The sequence below is a fragment of the Periplaneta americana genome, chromosome 10 (genome assembly GCF_040183065.1).
Source record: "Periplaneta americana isolate PAMFEO1 chromosome 10, P.americana_PAMFEO1_priV1, whole genome shotgun sequence".
Taxonomy (NCBI): Eukaryota; Metazoa; Arthropoda; class Insecta; order Blattodea; family Blattidae; genus Periplaneta; species Periplaneta americana.
In genome coordinates this window covers 176,158,829-176,180,487 of record NC_091126.1, presented here as the reverse complement: position 1 = coordinate 176,180,487, position 21,659 = coordinate 176,158,829, and the positions used below count along the sequence as shown (strand labels likewise).

Below are 21,659 nucleotides of genomic sequence, written 5' to 3'. Positions count from 1 at the left end.
TATTTTTATTGGTTCCTTTAATATTTGTATAAATGTTCGGTTGAAAACCATCAGTATGTGTTCGATAATAGATTGGCAACAGTTTAGTTTGTCCAAATGTTCCGTTGTAACTCTCTGCAATGCATTTTAGCTCAAAATGTGTAACACTTCAGTTTGGTTATAATGCACGTCAACAAAGAAATGTAAGTAGACACTTCATTGATAAGTATTTTAGTTCTGTTATTGTTTTATTACATAGGTCAAGCAGTAACCAATATGATTACATGAGGTGGAGTCATGAATTGTATTCAGTAGAGGCGTAATAGTGTAAGAAATTTGGCGTGGGTCGTTTTCGACCCTATGGGCACATAGGGAACCTTTCGTCCATTTTGCTAAATTTTCTAATAATATTATTATTGATAATTATTGTGAGCAGATTTTCTTTACTTTCATATTCCCTATGAAAATTTACGAAATATTTACGATTTATAAATACGTGAAGTAATTCTTTAGGAAAACTAGTATCCCGCTAACACAACTAACAAGCAAACATTCTGATGAGGGCAAATAAAAAAGTTAATTTTTTTTTCTTCCACCATGTTAATAATGTCAAAAGAAGTGCTTATACAAATTTTGGCCACTCGACCACAATTACGAGGCCGTCCAGAAAGTATTTTTCCCTGGGGCCCTTTACAGAAAAAAACCACAATTGCATGGAAAGATTTATTGAAACATACAGGAATTGTTGCGCTATTTGTCAACATATCCCCAACTGGAATTGAGACATCTGTCACACCATGGGGTCAATTTTTGTATCTTTCTGTCGTAGAAGTCAGCCGATTGGGATCGGAACCAGCGTTTGATAGCCGTTTGCAAGTCTCTGTCGATCTCATGATATGGCAAATATTTCAATTCCGGTGAGAATATGTTGAAAAATAGCTCTACAATTGCTTTGTCTGTTCCAATAAATTTTTCCAATGAAATCTTTTTTTTTCTGTTAAATTCCCCTGGCGAACTTATTTTTTACGGCCCTCGTAATTGCGGTTGAGTGGACAAAATTTGTATAAGCACTTCTTTTGAGATTATTAACATGGTGAAAGAAATTAATTAACTTTTTTATCTGCATCCATCAGAATGTCTCCTTGTAAGACGTTTGTTTTCCCTGATTTTAGAGATAATTACGACAAATCTCACAAAATGAGTCTTACCACTTTCGAAATACTGAAAGAACTTGAGACAGTATTTTCTCAAGAAAATATTTCAAATACTGAGTGGTTCTACAACCTCCTGAAGATGACGGCAATGAAACTGGTGACGATTCGGTTGACGAAGTTTGTAACTATAACTATATTTGTGCAAAACGTTTTTTCATTGGTAGTAGTAGTTTTGTAAATTTATTGTTTTATATATTATTTTTTTTGTAAAAATTGAATCCTTACAGTAATAAAAAAAATTCTATTATATCAAACATGTAACAGGTTGACTTAATTATGTCCAACAACCTTAGTAAATACGCCATATTACATAGCACCCACCTGGAATTTCTGAGTAACAGAGATAGTTTATATGCATAGTAGTTTTGTACATATGTCCCTTTGTATTTGTATACACAAAATATAAGTGTAATAATAAATTTTTTAGTTATATTAAGCAAAGGAGTCATTGTTTTATTAATTATGTCCAACAGATTTAGTAAATAATCATTATGATGACTTTACTGTAATATGCATGAAAAGGTTGTTCATGTGCCCACAGGGTCGTTTTCGACCCACGGTTAAATGGGCACTAATGATTATATAAGCGGAGATTTTACATTGTCATTCTCTTACTAAAAGAAGCAACATTTGTGAAAATTAAGACTTTTTTTTCAAAAATAAAAGTTACGGGCATATGTGGGTTATGCTTTAGTTGGGTAAGGATGTTGGGTAAGTATATATGGTAAGAAGTTACGCACAGTAATAAGTATACATTTCTTCCAATATTACTCTTGTAGAATATTTATTTTTAATATATCAATTTTCCTTCATTATGTTGATCATTCCTTCGGTCTAAATTTTGTTTTGGATTTTGAAAGAACAAAAGTTACAATACTTAAACACAAAAATTATTTTTAAAGTGCTCTACATTTATGTAACAAAAGGAACAATTCACATTTTCTGAAAATCGATCCGAATAATTGGAAATTCGGATATTTCATGTTCTGATAATTGAAGTTATACTGTATAACAAAATGAGTTGAAATCTAATACAGTTATAAAAAGAAACCTCAGTTTTGTCTTAAAATATTTGTGATGAAATTGCACATAGGCCTACTCCGTACCTTAATTTAATCAATATCAAACACCGTTCTTACAATATATTCGAAGCATAGAGAAAGTGTTACAAATATGGAATATCATTTTGTTTTCTCGTTTTGGAACCTACATGTTTTGAATACTGAATGTAAAGTATCGTCCTGTTTATTGCTGAGTGTCCCTGTGAATGGTACACCGGACTTAGAAGTTCGTAACATGTTATAATTAAATTAATAATAAAAAAGATGTTATAAAATGTTTGAAAAAATAATTTCCTGAAATCTGACACATTTCCTTCATAAAAATGGAGGTACAAATACTGTATGAAATACTATTAACAAGTTACAGACATAACAAAATTGCAAAGTCAAAATGGCCTGTACTAAGAAAAGCACAGAACAAGTATTCTGAATCTTCATTAGAAAAGGTTTTCGCAACCGTAACACTGAATGGAAATGAATCGCCTCTCACGTCTTTTCTCGAACTTATTTTATGGCTTCTTGCATTGCCTTTTCATTCCACTGTTTTCTAAGTTTGTTGGAAGGTGAGGTTTTTCCTTCCTCCTACAGATGCGAACACCAGTAACGAAACAGAAAACCAGGATATAAAGATGGAATACTAAAAGTACTAGTATTTCATATTTGTGACACACTGATGTTTGAAGTCATAACTTCAAAACATGTAATTTAAAAAAAGGAAATCAATTGAACATGCTTTGCTATAAACGTAGATAAATTCTGTTTAAGAATATATATCATTAATATTTCTAACATTGAGGAATAAAAATATATATTCAAGAAAAAAAACTTACCGCCAAAATTTTCACTTTTTTCGAAAACGCAATAATGATAAACGTTTCAACAGTTCAGCTTCTACTGCAAACTAACACATTCCCGCTAAAGAGAGTATCAGTGCATGGTAATTTGGAAGACTTCGGCTAAAATACAACACGTCTCAAGTCGTAAAATATTTGTAACACGTCCTCTATTACTTATTTAAATTTTCACTCGATTTATTCTAATTTTACATACACATTCCAACTTCGTTAGTTTCATTATTTTTCATGTCTATAAATTAGTCTTCAGTTCTTACATAGGAATGTCAACATTTTAAAGCAGGTGTTCAGATCTTCTTCTGCTTTGAGTAAATACTTTCCTATAGGTCGTTCTTACATTGGAATCTCTACATTTTGCATCATGGGTCATGTTCAAATACTTCACACAGTGGCAATTCTTTCTTACAGATAATCAGATTAAGAATTCTATCGATATTCAGACATAGACGTATCTGATCATCATTTTGCAATGAAAGTGTAATTATATTGGAAAGCAATTTAATATTGTGTGATAAATACAGCCCGAATTTCCATGCAAATAAGCTGGTTATACTTCTCTAACTCTGCAAATATTCGTTTTACGACATCAATCCCACATAACCATACTTTTTCCATGCGTTTTTGCATGTTTTGACATTTTCGAGAGCAAAGTAATGTATAAAGCATATTTGAAGATTTTTATTTATTAGCACATATTTAGGCTTTTATATTGCATATTATGTCCATTTTTCTGGCCTTTTTGAATATGTTAACTTGCGTAATAGTGCCTTTTACGAGTATTAATGTTGCTTCGCGGAATCTAGTATTTTCACGTTATTTGTCTATTGGCAAAAAATAATAGAAAGCTATTATGGCGTCTTGAAATTAAGGTAGCACATTTGGATTTTCCACTAAACTCCCTTTCTAAGGCCCGTAACACACTTGAAGAGTTTTCGCTAGCGAGAAATGTGTTGCGGGAAAGAGGCGAAGAGCCTTCCTCCACACACTTGGCGAGTTCTCGCTATCACAGATCACATCTCGCTATGATCATCTATGCACTGCCTTCATGAAGAAAGCATTTTTCTGATTATAGTAATCACTCGTTGGGGGGAAATATTATAGGTTATGTATTTACGTATACTGTCGTACTTAAATATATAACCTGTAAGTATAATGTCGTACTTTACAAATTACGTACAAACGCTATGTTGAATCTGAGTATTCAGATGATGAGGAAATGGAGTTATATGAACGTATTTTGTTACCGGTAATGAAAAGAAGAAGTAGGCCTAAAATTAAAGCCAGAAATATCTGAAAATCACATTGTATCTTACGAAAATAAGGGCGAGTTTTGGACACTGGTTTCGATTTGAATGATGATACGTTTAGGCTTTATTTCAGGTTCAATGGACCACAGTTTTTGTTTGCCATTCATGATATGATAGGGAATTCTTTGCTATATTCTGATTAAAATTACGTAAACTGTTAAGGCATATGTAGATAGGCTACATTATTTAAAATGTTTAATCAATACTATTAAATCTCATCAAAATAAAATATAGCCCTATTTATTTTCAGATAATCTGATATTTGTCTCCAGATTTCTTCTTTAAGTTTCGTGTTTTTATAGTTTTCATCCCATGTATCATATAAATAGGCCTACGGGTGATATCGTACAAGTTCGATAAGTTTCTGACTGCAATTATCAGCCATCTTTCCCATTTTCAAATAAAAACAATACAATTCATCGCGACCTGTGATATCTTTTTCTACATTCAATCGTCATAAAGAGTATAAATGTCAAACATCTTTGATAAATGTGTCAAGAGAATTCGCTGAGCTACCGATTCCAGCGAGAAACTCGCGCGAGGTTTTTGCCTCGAATGAGAATCTCTTCCAGTGTGTGGACGTCCATTTGACTCCATTTTATCAATTTTTTTAATTTTCTCGCAACACATTTCTCGCTGGCAAAAACTCTGCAAGTGTGTTACGAGCCTTACTTAAACTCTCAACTCTCGCTCGTCACAAGCCTGAGGCCAAAATATCGAAAGAAAGAAGGCGGAAGCAACTTGCTTCCAAACTGCAATTTAGTATACATTTGTGTTGAATCGAATTGTGAAATATTATTATAGCTCCTGTTAGAACTGCGAGAATACATCACGTGTCTAAATGGATTGAGGGAAACGAATTTATAAAGGACGTGGTTTATTGCGATTGTTTTAATAAAGTAAGTACTTGTATATTTTGAGGCGCGCGGTAGCGTCGCGGTTCAGGCGTAACGCTGCACAGCCAGAAGGTCGCGAGTTCGATTCCCGTTGGGGTCATAGTCGTGTTAAAATGCAAAAGACTTAAAATTCGACCTTACTCTCTCTCAAATTTCTCCGCCTAAGTACGCACCTGTCACTTATTGTGACGTAGAAGAATAATTTTCTGTGTTCAAGAATGTTTTGTCAGATAAACGCATGAGCTTAAGTCAGGGATGTGGAAGTGACTCTCAAGAACCCGCACAACATTTCCTTATAGGTACGGTCACACGTCGCTACTTTTGCTGCGCAACTTTTGTACTGCAGCTGCAAAAGTTGCGTGTCGTGTTCACACGTAAGCTAAAAGTAGCGCGCTGCACGCTACTTTTCGTGCTGCGCAACCCGAGTGCTGCAAAAGTTGCAACTGGAGGTTGCGAGTCTGTTCACACACAAGGCGCTACTTTTGCAGCCGCAGTCATGCTGCAGGTTTCCATCTCCGTGTTGACTTCTCAATATACATTTTATGGTTATGTTCGCAGTATTAAGAAACTCATGCGAAAGCTTCCTTATCTATTATTTGCTTTTCTGTCCTAACTAGTATTCAGAAATTGACATTATTTTTACTATAAAGCTTTTAAAAACGCCTATATACTTAAATGATAACCAACAGCATATTCACGTAATCAATGTTGGCAACCCTCCTGATTGGAACTACGCTACGGAAAATTTAAAAAATGAATTACAATCGTCAGCAATTATGCTCAGACTGTGTTGTGTATTTAATAACTGTTACAAATAATTTATTTTCATCACATCTAACATTAAAATATATCCAAACAATAAAAGTATCATTGGCACATTTAGGTGGTAGCACTGGTTGCAACCGCAGCAAAAGTTTCAACAAAACCGATATCAAAAATGCTGCGGCTGCAACCCTGAGAACCCTGTTCACACGTCGCTACTTCTAAGCTGCGCGCAACATGGAAAAGTAGCGGGAAGCAGGTTCGGGAGCCGCTACTTGTCGGGTTGCACCGTTGTTCACACGTCGCAGTACAAGAGTTGCGCAATTCTTTATACTGCAGCGCTGCAAAAGTAGCGACGTGTGACCGTACCTTAAGAGCGATGATTGTACTTTATCTCGCTCAAAAGTGAACTTTGTTGGATTTGCATCGATTGTAGTATCATGTAATATAGGCGTTTCCACATCCCTGGCTTAAGTGAAGAAAATTTGGAGAAATGAGTTGCAGTACGTTGTTTCAAAAAAGAAAATAAAAATGTAATATAATGTAGACATCAATTTTGATAGTGCATATTTTTACGTTTCTTCTCTTCGTTGTGCATGTTACGCCATATGATGTGTTTGACAGTGCACGGAAATTCGGGCTCAGCTTTCAAACCATAAAATTAAACTATGCCTATGTAGAAACGAATTGTATTATTTTGAGCAACACGAGGCCGTAGTTCAGGATCCTCAGGGGTTCTGGTGAGGTGCATGGGAGCGGTCTGTACGCGCGGGGTAGGTCTGATGATTTGCACGTTGGGCTCGTAGCAGCAGACGTCGGCAGGAGGCTTCGAGATTGGGCAGAAGTATCTGTCATCGTAGACAGCGTAGTCGGACAGGTCCACGCCTTGGACGACGAACATATCCCGTGGAAACGAATCCTCTACCTCTGAGAAGTCTTCACGTATGAGCAGTATCCTCTCGACGTTATCCGTGCTGCCACACTGCTGAAATAACACCACAACTATAGTGTTCAAGGCCAAGAGTAATTGGACCTCTTTCCACTGTGCTATTGCTACAATATCATCTTTGAGGAGCGGATTCTTATGTAATTAAATATTATTTTTGCGTGTGATAAAACACAATTAACAAAGTTAAACATTCCGAACATGAAGTTTCAAGTTTAAAACCCGAATTTTATTTCACATAAAAACAAATATTTTCACAAAAAATTATGTAAATACATATTTTCAGGAAACTTATTATAAATACATAAATCTTGGAGATTTTTTACTTAAATAATTTTTTACAAGAACTTTTAAATATTTTAAAACTAAATCAAATATATCACTCAGAAGTACGTTATCTTTTTAAGAATTCTTGGTTGCTTCGTGTTTCTAAGCGCTGTGTGGTGTATCCGTGATCCATTTTTGTAATAGTATCGCCACAAGTTCTGAGAACTGCTAGGCAGCATATCAGTGTTACTGTTAGAGAATAAATTAACATGGACAAGAAGGAGAGATCTTGCAACACATAATTAGGAATGTTTATTGTTGCTGAAGATGATTTCATTCCACGCTTTGTTTGTGAAACACAACAGATAAGAGCTCGGGTATAAACATTATTTAATTCAAACAAATCTCTCGCCTCTCGCTCATGCCCATCAAGTAAGGCAATATATCTTGTTGTGATTCCTTGTTATCGGGCTTCGTCAATCGATATCCTTCAAGATATACTGAAAGATGTTGTTTAAAAAGCGATTTGGCTTTCCTATTAGCATATTTAAGCTTTTTGTGTGACACCATAAAAAAACTCTAAACATCCAAAAACCTGTTGTCTGGAACAGGGAGGTGCGTGCCGTGGAAATTAAACTAGACTCGCTACCAGGTTCAGAAGCACAATTACTAAGGGACAAATTCCAGAATGTGTTTGGGAAAAACAGTGGATATAAAGAATTTGTAAATTTACTCAAGTATTGGAGGGTGTGCCTGTAGGTGAAATTGACGGTGTTTATGTTTGTGACATTCCTCTCTTTAAATATGCATGTCTGACATCTTGTGATGTGGAAAGATCGTTTTCACAGTATAAGTCGTTGTTCAGACATAATAGACATGCATTTGTGATGGAGAATTTGGAGATGATCTTTGTTGTTCACTGCAAAATACTAGCCAAATACTAGCACTCAAGTGTGGTTGATAAGTACCTAGTAACATTTTTTCAAGCTAAGTAAGGTACTTTTGTCATATTTAAAAAAATATATTTTTTATTTTTAGCAAATATTTTCGTACTTTTTAGCACATAAAAATAAATATATTAAAAATTTTAGCACATAAAAATCCGCTCCCTAGTAATAAGACTGCAACATTACTAACGTGTTTTTGAGGACGAAAATGAGAGGAAATAATTAACACATTACAAATAAATAAAAGCCTCAGACCTTAAAAAATGAATGACTAAAAGACTACTGTATTATAGAACACAACAGAGCAGGAATGTGCATTTGGTAAACTAACATTTAAAGTATCGGTAACGCTGAACATTTTTATTTTCGGATTAATTTGCAATCTACCGTAAGTGCAGATGGGAAGGAAAAAAGTATGCGCAATTTACAATAAGAGGACATAAAAGTATTAAGTGTGAACTAAATATGAAGAACGTTCTGCAAAAAAAAGTGTTCGTGCAGTGAATGCTACAAGGCACCGTACAAAAAGTTGTCAGGTCCACATTACAGGAAAGAAATTGTCACGAAATTTATCAAATATAATAATACATCAATTAACAATTCTGTAATCAGAAATACTATCGTTAGTCCACTGTTTATCGTATATTTATACAAGTCATGCTAACAATGTAACTGTGATCTTCAGTCGAATATTGGAGGAAGCAAATGATAGACTTACGTTTCTCACAGATGATAGGTCATACTGTTCTCGTGTACTCCAACCTGAAATGATACAAACTATGTTTAAAAATAAGTTAATTGCTTTACTTACATTAGTCGGAAACTTCCTGTCTGCAGCTCATTTTAAATGGTCGCCGGGGAAGTGCGGTCGGAGTAACGGAAAGTTACCAGTTATGATTACATCGTATAAGAATGCTTTTAGATTGAGTTTTTCTGTACTTCTGCAGATTCAGAAATTGTAAAATGTATAGCCTACGTATTCTGCAGTACATAGTGTATTTGAACAAATTGTAGGCCTATGTGATTACAAAAGGAATGTTATATTGAATTACACAGAAGACAAAAGAGCTAAGAGGAAATGTTCCTTACAAATAATAATAATAATAATAATAATAATAATAATAATAATAATAATAATAATAATAATAATACATCTACAGCCTACCCCATAGTCCACTAGAATTGTACTTTCATGTACAGATAAGGAAATAAAATTTGGAGCTCCCTTATTGTGCAAGTTTCGCTTACGACACACTGCGCATGTGCAGTAAATAAGAGCCCCTATATATATATATATATATATATATATATATATATATATATAATGGTTTATTTTAACTGGCAGAGTTAAGGCCATTCGGCCTTCTCTTCCACTCAACCAGTATGATAGAAAATTACTACAATGCTATGAATATAACATAATACAATACAATTCAAAGCAATACAATACTACAATACAAGACAATATAATACATAATTAATATAATACAATGACAATTCTTTTCATCTTCAAAACACCAATAAAATAATAATAATAATAATAATAATAATAATAATAATAATAATATTATTATTATTATTATTATTATTAGTAATAATAATAACGATAATAGTAATAGTAATGATAGTCATACTTAAATTAAATTAAATTATTAAACTCGATCACAATTATAACTTCAATTTGACTGCGCCCGTAAGAAAGCGTTTGGCCTTTTCTTGAAAGTGGTTATTGTCTGGCAGCCCCTAATCTTCTGAGGTAGAGAATTCCATTCACGGGGGACTGAGACAGTAAAAGAGGATGAATAGTGGGATGTTCTATGGGCAGGAATTGCTAAGATTTGGCTCTCCTGTGACCTGGTGTTTAGATTGTGATTGGAGGATAAGTAGTTAAACCGGGAACGAAGATAATTTGGAGTAGAAGTGTGGAGAACTCGAAACAGAAGAGAGAGCGAATGAAGTGTTCTGTGGTTACTAAGTTGCAGCCAGGATAAAGATTTGAACGAGGGTGTAATGTGGTCAAAATTGTGAGCATTTCTGATGAATCTGACAGTCATATTGTGCACACGCTGCAGCTTGTTCGAAAGGTCAGTTGTCAAGTCTGTAAGTATTACGTCGCAATAGTCAAACAGTGGTAGTACGAGGGTTTGCACTAAAGTCTGTTTTGATTCTGGCGGGAGGAAGTTTCTGAATGGGTTAAAAGAATGCATGGTATAGCACACTCTCTTGGATATTTCCTTTATTTGGCATTTCCAATTTATGCTACTTGTCGACAGTCGTGCGAAATTGTTGCCTACATAAAGGTGGACTCAATCAAGACTAGCTCCAAATTTTAATTTCGTATCTGTACAACTGAACAATGGACACGATTATCAAAGTCCATCTCTGAAATTGACATGAAACGGAACTACACCATCTTTACAAACATTTGGATATACGGCTTCGTTTCAAATCGACTTTATATTTCTGAAATAACTCGACAACAACTTATTATGTAACTGGCTCCCAATAACAATTTGTTCGGTTGTTCGGAGAATAATCGTGAGAGCCCTTAATAAGCGCCTCCTCAGTTTCGTCATTTTAATGAACACCAGACGGGTTTTACTAATTCTCCAGGAACACATAAATACAGCCATCCTTGAGTGTATCCTCCAGTCAATTAAACAAAAGGAAGTGTCGGCCTGTATCGTCTTTTGGACATTCGAAAAACTTCCGACAATAATGGCTATAATCACCTCAATGCATTATTGAAGTTCTTCTGGTATATCTACCAAACTTTCAAAATTAATAATGGATTTACAAAGTGACAAAATGATACAAGTTGAAATCTGCCGCACGAAAACCAAACCAATAACTTTCAAACGCCTCACAAGACGAAATGTCTTCTCGAGGTGTTATTAATTATTAATTGGCTTGTAAGAAAAAGCCATTGACTTTTATAGTCATCGTAAATTTTTGCGTTTATTGAACTGACTTCCGAACACGAGCAATGCCCTTTCGGGATCCAGTGTATTATTATTATTATTATTATTATTATTATTATTATTATTATTATTATTATTATTATTATTATTAAACGCACAATAAATGTGGGAAATGCCAGCTATTATTCGGTAGAAGCTTTTGTCATCCAGTCTGCTTTAAAAATACTGAAAATTAGGATTTATAAAACAGTTATATTACCGGTTCTTCTTCATGGTTATGAAACTTGGACTCCCACTTTGAGAGAGGAGCAGAGATTAAGGATGTTTGAGAATAAGGTTCTTAGGAAAATATTTGGAGCTAAGAGGGATGAAGTGACAGGAGAATGGAGAAATTTACACAACACAGAACTGCACGCATTGCACTCTTCACCTGACATAATTGGGAACATTAAATCCAGACGTTTGATATGGACAGGGCATGTAGCACGTATGGGTGAATCCAGAAATGCATATAGAGTGTTGGTTCGGAGACCGGATGGAAAAAGACCTTTGGGAAGGCCGAGACGTAGATGGGAGATAACATTAAAATGGATTTGAGGGAGGTGGGATATGATGATAGAGACTGGATTAATCTTACAGGCTTATATGTGGACGGCAATGAACCTCCGGGTTCCTTAAAAGCCATTTGTGAGTAAGTAAGTTAGTATTATTATTATTATTATTATTATTATTATTATTATTATTATTATTATTGATTAAGCAAATATATCAGTAGCGATAGAGAGTGAGAGAGAACTTGACACGAAAATGCAAAAAAAAAAAAAACAAAAAAACAAAAAACAAAAAAAAAACAACAAAAAAACCATGATACTCAAAGCAAAACATTGCTGAAATTGTATTCTTTAACTTACAAGAACGGATCCAACGAAGGAGACTACACATTTTAAAGCTGTCTTCTCTTATCAGAGGTCACTGGTTTTTGCGTATACCTCGGAGTGTCAGAAAGAAGTGTTACTGAGTTAGAGGACATGTTCGATGACCGGAATGCCTGCTTTTAAAATCGAGGGTTAGCCGGCATATTTATCTGTAGTGAATTGCTGTATATGCTTTAAAACAGATCATATAAGATGGCTACATGTAGGGTTTTCTCGGAACAGAAAGGTTTATCTCATTTTGTTCCGCTTACGTTGCAAGTCTAGAACCGTATGCCAAGCGATCAAGTTTCAGTTTTCAAAATTGTGAAGAAGGCTTCGATAAGCATTTTTCCATGAAATGCATTTACTGTGAGAATATTTTCAGTAATGGCTGTGAAATGGCGGAATGAAAGACTAGAAGTACTGCAAAGCTCATCAAAGGTAAACTTTGTGTCTACAACAACAATGACGAAAACTGTAGTCAATTTTACAAGATGATTTTGTTACACAAAAACTTTAAAAAATGATCTCTTCAGGTGACAAATACATGTGAAGCATGGAGGTGTATAAAAGACGTAGGTTCATGGTGTAATTACATATATAGTTATGCTGTAACAAATAATTTACAGTACATAAATCATGATTCATTTCATTAGTTATTACGTGATACATTCTCCCCTTATTAACTGAACGAAAGGTGTTTTTTCTTAGAAACTCAATATCAATAAAAGGCATTCCTTATTTCCTATCACCAAATCTGGCAACCCTTAGACCACATGATATTACACGCACTTCGGATGTTGTGAAATATCCGACTTTCGAGGTGCTTGCTTTTTATATATTATGTGTGTCGTCTGAATTCTTGAAATGTACTATAAATCATTCTGTTCAGTTCCTATAGGCCTATAAGATATCGGCTTTTGTATCCATTGATCTCTTGTAATGTATTTTCAACTAGACAAAATGTAGGTACTGCTAATATTTATGGACTTCACGAGCTGGTTCATTTTGCTCCTAAAGTGTGACACTTTTTTATTTGTTCCCTGGTGATATGATGCGTTAAGGGGAGAGGATGGTATTTTTTGGTGAAAAAATGAGTAAATTAAAAAAAATGCTTTAAAATACTCTGTGATATGTGTGGAATGCATAGCTTAACATTTTGTGGGTATTTGTGCCCTTATCGGATGTTGAGTCGCCATTTTTAAACTTCCTGCGTTATGGATTTTTAAATCACTCGTCCACTCTTATTGTTGTTTCCGGTAAATTAAATTTTCAAAAAAGAATTTTTTCTTTAAAATATCCTTTGATATGTGTGGAATGTATTGCGTAACATTTGGTGGGTATTTGTCCCCTTATCGGATGTTGAGACGTCATTTTTAAACTTCCTGGGCTATGGATTTTTAAATCACACGCACCCTTTTATCGATTTCCAGTAACTTCACTTTTTTTGCTACATTGCCAGACAAAAATGGATATAATTTCTGAACTGTTAAAGATACATGCATGAAATTTAGAAAATTCTTTAAACTATTAGGAAACTTTTCTCTGTAACAGAATTTTGTTAATTGATTTCATTTTAAAAATACGTCCGTTTGTTTGCAAGAAAGGAAATCAGAAAATTGTTATTAAATTTTAATTGTTTATTTTACAAACGTAGGGACTAATATCAAAATTCTGTTACAGATAGTTTGTAGAACATGCTTTTGCAAATAACACTGCAAAAACTGTTTGAATCTATCTTTAAAAACGGTTTAGATATATCTGTTTTAGTACAATCCTGCATTGGGTACATTCTTTTTCAAATTTGGGCCCCCATTTTTTTTTCAAAATATTTATATTTGGTTGAGTTGCTACAGGTATGAGCTCTCTACATACAAAATAATAATATTTTACACCAAATAGGAAAAAGTTTAAAAAAATACCATCCTCTTCCCTTAATACCGAAATTAATAAATATTGCTCGTCAACAATGTTCACATTATTTTCTTCAATAATGTCCTCAAACTTTTCTTCCATACCAGACTTTAGTGATTTTAAGCTTTATATTTTTTACATTTATTTATGTTTTGTTTATTTATTAATCTGCTTTATTTATGTTTTTCGTCATCTGCAACTGCCACCGAGTGGAAACACATTCGTAGTTAATAAATATTGGATCGTTCATCGTCCATTCATTTATTCATTGTGTTACAGAATTTTATAACTTTGGTTGTTGTTTAGTCAGCTGTTCCAAGACAGGTCTGAATCTCACAAGTGATACAAAAAAAGCACCAATTATGAGGCAACTAGGCCAGGAGATAATGAGATAGGCTGGCCAGTTCCTTTCCCCCTCCATTGCATACATCGCCAATTAGCTACATGTTACACTAATCAGACTTCAGATGCATACAAACAATTGTTCTTTCTCTGACACATATCGTCAAATGAGATGTATTAGCTGATAATCGAGGTACATATCAGCCACCTCAATCAGAGAAATAACTTGGTTATAAAACAGAAATAATATAAAGCGTGTCATTTAATATTCTCTTCAACACGGATGAAAGAAATTAATAAAATTAAGTTCACTGCAATGGATACTCTAAAACAGTTGCCTCCAAACAGCTCAGCGTAATTATTGCATAAAATGCTGCCCGCTCAACACAGGAAGTGACTGCTGCCTGCCCAGTGTGGAGCTGCGGCAATTGTCTGCAATACCTTTATAATATACTCATTCATACACAGAAAAATTGTCATTAACTATCCAGATGAAGATGCATAATTCAGCTTTTTTTAAATTTCTATCTTTGCTTTCGTCCAATGAATCACTAAATTTCAAACTGGTTGATCTTATTTCCTATTTCATCTTCAATTAATTTTGCAAGCTTGTCCAACCTCCTCTGAATTAAGTTTGGAGATAATTTTTGTCCATTCTTTTATGGAGAAAATATTTCAGTAACATACTTTATGCAAGATTTTACAAAATTTCTTACTGTAAAGGGCTTCACTCATTCTGCGATGTTCCAGGCATTTGCCTTAAAATAGTTTAATTATAGTGTACACAGTATATAGATCACAATTTAGGCACGTTCAGTTTGATAGAATTACGTGTAAGCTACAGTTTCATACATTTCTTCAAAATAAATTCATTTGGAATCTTCAAACTTACCTTCAATAAAATTGTATGATAGCTTTTGTGAGAAGGCAAGTAATGTCGTTGCATGTTGATTTATACGGCATCCTTGAAAATCGTAGTACAAATTAAACATCCAACATTAACTCTGTGGTAGCGCGTTTGTCATCAGACTAGCCGGTCCGGGTTTGATTCCCGGCGGTGTCAGAAGTTTTCGTCTAAAATTTCTACCTCGGACTAGGTGAGGTGGCGGTGCATAACTTCTAATTACTAGATTCTGCACCAATATGCCTGAGTTAAATCGCAAATCTCTTTGCAATGCATATGAAGAGAAGGTATATGTCACTGTTGATAGTGATTCGTCCGTCGGATGGGGACGTTAAGCCTGGCGGCCCCCTTAGTGCTATTCGATAGGAGTAGGCTACGTGCCGGCACCGGGTTCCCATTCTCCCTTATCATCCTCATTCATTCCCTACACTACACTTACACTCACCCTAGTACAAGACATAACGTGGGCCGTCGAAGTGGTGTGCAACTGGAAAATGGATCACAGTCCTCCTGTCTATCTGGAATATGCGGAACCAGAATGACGTAAGTGAAGTGGGTAGACATTGGATACACATATACACATTCTCCTAATTAACAAAAAATATATATCTTCCCATTCATCCTCAAATCTATCCAGGCGGCACCAGTTTCCGGTCAGGCGTGGGTGGAATAAAATGAGATAGACAAAACAGACGTTGCAGAGGGTTTTTCTTAGGGTAATCTCGTTTCCCTATTTCATTCCACTATCATTTCATCGATCATTTGTAATAGTAAAATAGTGTGGGGCAATGTCCAAGGTTGGTACAGGTTTCCGATTTTGACCTATATTCTGTGGATTCGGGCTCATCAGTAGCCGATAGGACCTTACCTTCAGGATCCAGCTAGGATGGTCTGCCTGTTAGCGTCGGATTCACGAATGGCACTCGCGTTGTCCATCGGAATTAGACAATCTTCGCAGATAGGCGTACAGTGGGCCTAAACGGCCCAAATGCAAGGATCCATTCCGGATCTAGCCCTTGTGAAATCAACCAATCAGTCATTCTTAAGTCTATGTTTCTTAATACTATGTCCATGCATGAAAGGTAAGTGAAAGTTTCGAACACCCCGTATAAACACACAGAAAATACCACTCGAAAGCTTTTCTCCCTTTGCGTAACATAGATGGGGTGGGGCAGGTAGAGTGCGCTCATTACATGACGTCTTGGATTCAGTTGCTTAACTTCAGGGGCGTACTTTTGAGTAGGATTTCGCAGACTGGTGCTCTACAAAAAGGGATAGGCCATTCGGTCTCTCGTGAAACCTATCTGCTCGAAAGGGGAATGAAGAAGTGGACTGGGAAGCTACCCTCCCTCGAAACACTTCCACTTGCAGGTAGCTAGCTCGCTTAATCCCACCATAAGATTTTTACTGTGAACTACGGCGCACACAAGCATTTGGTTTCACAAGATAACGAATGACCTATACAAAGTTAATTTTGGTAGTGTTTGTTAGATAGCTAGCAGCTGATTTAGCTCTGGATGGCATGGGTTGCTAGTAGAGGGTTTTGTACGTCGAGAATATTTTGCTACCTCACTTTCGAGCATGAAAACAAACTTTAGCTGCAACCATTTTCATCATGACAGAGCTTTATGTGGTAAAGAGAAGACATTTAAGGGATTCTGTCGCCCTCTGTAGGCAGCAGATGAGCTAGGACTGCAATTTTGTTTGAATATCGCATATAAAACTTTATTGTTAAACACTTTATACGATTATGTAGTCCAATTATTAGAGATCGGTGAGGGACAAATACGGTAATTAGAAGCCACGATGACACGTGTTGCTTGCGACAACAGCGAACTTCGAGCAACATTATTATTTATTTTCCACTTGGTAGTTAACACTTCCAGTCGTTTATCCCCAACCGTTAACCCAGTTCAAGCCACTGCACATTATTGTTTTTTCGTTATCTTCTAACCCAGGCGCCACGGCTGTGATGTCACGCCACACTCTCTTGTTGCAAATAATGTGATACATCTCTGTAAGTAGTACATTAATTGTTAAACAAGGTAAGAAATCGTTCCAACTAATTGGCAACAAAATTAATTTGTAGGATCGGTCCAGCCAGGTCGGTGGAGGATGTCGTTCGGTCTTACTTTTCTTAAAAGGAGAGAGCGAGAGAGACAACCTTGCTGCTCCGGGAATTGACTTTCTTTATGACGACCTTTACCAAAAGGATACGACTGATGTTTCGTTCGAAGCTTTAAGGCTTGTACTATTCCCTCGGCACACATCAGTAACGCTCACTCATGCATTAGAAATGGCTGTTAGGGTTGCTATAATTTAGTTCAGCCGAATAGGGAACATTAAAAAATTATGAAAAATGTTTACAAAATATAACATCTTGCAGAGTCATGACTGAAGTTAAAGACACATTGGATATATAGTACGCCGAATACAGGTAATACAACGGATAAAGATATAAACAAACAGGTCGTCGTTTCGTGTTCGTAGAACACAGTCAACTCCCAAGATAGTGAAGCACTGTCGAATAAGTTCTGACCAACTGCAGAAATGAGACGTGAACAATATGGAGCTATATTATATGCAAACGCATGCTGCAGTGAATTTATTTTTTTTTTATTTTAGTTGGTTATTTAACGACGCTGTATCAACTACTAGGTTATTTAGCGTCGATGAGATTGGTGATAGCGAGATGATATTTGGCGAGATGAGGCCGAGGATTCGCCATAGATTACCTTGCATTCACATTACGGTTGGGGAAAACCTCGGAAAAAACCCAACCAGGTAATCAGCCCAAGCGGGGATCGAACCCGCGCCCGAACGTAACTTCAGACCGGCAGGCAAGCGCCTTAACCGACTGAACCACGCCGGTGGCTGCTGCAGTGAATAATAATGTGCATTCATAAGATACGGAACTTCAACTTCTGCAGATATCAATTAAAATGATTTTATATCGCGAGATACTTATTTAATTTTCATGTGACGTTATTGGTGCATTAGAATAATACAAGATATTCCTATTGTCTGACATTCCTTTATGTTTCATCAGACTATTGCATATTTCACTCGCCACTGAAAACCCACTATTTGTGTTTACTTTTCGATACATTCCATAAAATTTCGATTATTTAATTTACACTGATTAACGTTATAACTTCTTTACTGTGTAAATGTTATCAAAATTACCTGGCTGACGTGGCGTCCGTCATTGTCCGAAGCCTAGTGAGGTTCAGCGCTATCTTTTGGTTTCCTGTTGCGTTGGAGTGTGGTCATGATTGTGTCGAAAAGGGTTTTATATTTTGAAATTCAATTGAGTGTACAGGATGTGCTGTGGATGTGTTTTTGTATGTTTGTAAATTTCATATTTTTCTGGAGTGTCAAGTTTCTGACTTTTTACTTGGCTGTGTAGTATTTTCATGTCAGTGTATGTTGCTGTAGTTGTGATTGGAGGTTGTGATGTGTTCTACGTAGGTTGAATTGTTGTATGGTTTGGTTATAGCTGTGATATTTTCCTTGTAACGTGTTTTAAATTATCTTCCAGTCTGTCCAATGTAGAAGTCGATGTATCTGCATGTCACAAAACGACATATTTCCTACGAAGACTTTATGGCCTAGAGATAGAGCTCTTTCTTCTGGTTACAAAGACCGGGCTTCGAATCTCTCTATTTAAAATGCACACCTGTAAACACGGAGCATACGATAATTTCCGAACTATTTCGAGGTGCAATTTAGTCTCTGAACAGCGACAAATTTCCTTTTCAAAGAGTGTAAATTACGGCAAAGTTCTCAGACTTGAGTAATTTGAATAAGGCCACTTCATTTTCTTCGTAACACTTTCGTCATTATCTTGCATTAATGTGCAATCAAATTAAAATAGAGAAATTAAGTTAGTTTGTAATGGTAGTTTTCTGTTTTCTGTTGCAGTGCACTATTCCTATGCCAGATCAACTTCTGAAGGCACTTCGCCCTCCTGAAGATTGTTCCATGTGCCAGGGAATAAATCAAGTGGAAAAGGTGTCTAAAATATCACCCACCCAATTCGAGAAAACGTATGTATGAAAAGAGTAATAGACCTTTGAGAATCACGTATGACACATTGTATACTGTAGGTCAGAATTGATTGTAAATTTATAACTTCCTGTATGGTAGAGAAGGATTTAATGTTGAAGCACAAGATGTATGACGGATAGAATTACTCCTTTGTAGATCCAAACTATTTAGAAATGGTATAAATAGTACGTAGGACCTATTAACTACGGGCGGAGGTTGGCGCAATAAAGCGCTGCTGCGAACGCATTACATTACTTCCAAATTTGTAAATTCACGAGACGAAATCCACTGCTTCACTTTCTATAGGATTTATGGAACTTAAAATATCAACATCCTCGGTATGTCTTGGACCCGCATCGTAACCAGTAAACCATAAACTACAACAGAAAAACTATTTTATATATTTTAATGGTGGTAATTCGCACTTCCAACGACTACAGCGCGACGCCGCCGAGGCAGGATACGGGTGGTGGGGCTGCGTCCAGGGTTACAAATTCGCTACATCTGGTCACTTTTACCAATATTTCAAATACACAATTATTGAAACATTTTTCATTTCTTAAATATAACTTAGGGCCTTTTTAAAGTGCCGTGAGCGACAAGAATGAAATTTTCTCTATTGATACAGTAGCATACAAATTAATCCGAAGAAGCCATGCAGAACATCTTAAACTACAAGAATTCAAATATAACGTTTGTGGGCCTTTTCACACATATCAAGAGTCAGCAGCTGGTTCTGTAATGACTTACGAACCTTTCGTCCAACTCCCAAAATTCCACGACGTACTGTTGTAACATGAATACCTATCCAAGTTGAAGCTGTTAAGGGGGGAGATATACAGTGCGTTCGCTTCCCCCTGCGGCCGGCCAGCAAGCGCGGAGCATTTGTTAGCGACGTGTATCAATCCTCAAGCTCATCCTACTCATTTATTGTTTATCACTTTAGTATTAACCTTGTTACAAAAGATGCTGAAAGTGGTGTCCATCTGCATTGATGCATTCTTGACATCTTCTGATCAAATTTCCATTCACACGCTGAAGTTCTTCTACACGCGTGGCCTTGAGGCGTTTTTTAAAGCGCTTCAGTAAAGCAATCTGATTGTTGAAACAGAACGCAATTAGGTCAGTTGACTGCAAAATGATGGCCAGCAGTTGAGTGATTCTGAAGCACGGGTGGCAGCACGTTGGTAGGCTATATTATTGCTGCTCCGCGTGCTTACTGTTCATCGCCCGGCCGCAGGGGGAAGCGAACGCACTGTATCATTGCCCTGCAAAAAATTAGTGAAATTCATTTTTTTATACCTCAGCTAGTATAAGAGCTAAATGAACAAAACTTTTCATGTTTAATATACATACATTATAATTTATAAAACACTATTCAGAATATTAGAATAGCTTATATTTACCTGTAAAAATAATATAAATAGTTTTATTAATAACAATTTTTAGAAAATTTAATATATTGAGAGTAACGATTAAGAAAGAAATATTTCTTGAAAGAATAGGTGAAAGATTCTATACTGTGTTGTTTGTGTAAGTCTTTATAATATTTCTGTGAAAGGATCGTGCAGATATTGAATTAATTGTAGATTTTATTATTTAAATGCTTTACAGTTGCAAAAAATGAGCAAATTTGATATTATTTTGCATCTAACTAATAGCTATTTTAATATCCTGAATAGTGTTTTATAAACTATAATGTATGTATATTAAGCATGACAAATTTTGTTCATTTGGCTTTTATAGTAGCTGAGATATAAAAAAATTAATTTCACTAAATTTTTGCACGACAAATGTGTACCTGCCCCCTTAAGTGGACAGTAGATAGCTTAGGATTCATTTCACTTTTCGTAATAAGCAAGCGATCATCATTGGATGAAGTCTTCCTTTTCTCTGGGGCATGATGGATCCAGTTTCGGTATGGATTCAGAATGGAAGCCGACACCACATTCTGCAGAAATTTGTCTTTGTGTCATTGTGCTCGCTAGTATTACTATTTTATGTCGTTTTCGCGGAATTGTATCAATTTGTGAATACGTCAGAACGAACACAACAATACATCAATAAACCTTCATCATAAATAAAATTATTTTGAAGGGCGAAATGGTACGGAAATCAGTGGGAATAGTGAAAACTTTGTAACAAATATAAATTTCAAACCTTCAAGGATGAATGTTTGCTATATTACGGAATTCAGTTAGCAGAAATGCGCAGTTTGCTGAATAACAGTCAAAGAAAACGATGAAAATTGTTTTATTTGGATTATTTGCACGCTACTGTAATAGTAATTCAGCTAATTTTCACTGCTGCTTAACTACTTTTTCAGAAACTCGGTTGGCAACGTTGGCAGAGTCACAGCATTACGATGATTAGTGAAATAA

At 35.6% G+C, this 21,659-nt stretch overlaps 1 protein-coding gene across 1 annotated transcript in view; it reads left to right on the top strand.

The window, feature by feature from the left end:
- The window catches only part of LOC138708185 (bifunctional arginine demethylase and lysyl-hydroxylase JMJD6-like), a 263,691-nt gene that overhangs the window by 115,079 nt on the left and 126,953 nt on the right, over positions 1-21,659 (top strand). Inside the window, exon 2 of the mRNA XM_069838463.1 lies at positions 19,153-19,277. Within this exon, the coding sequence (XP_069694564.1) occupies positions 19,153-19,277 (125 nt within the window). The remainder of the gene's footprint in view (positions 1-19,152; positions 19,278-21,659) is intronic.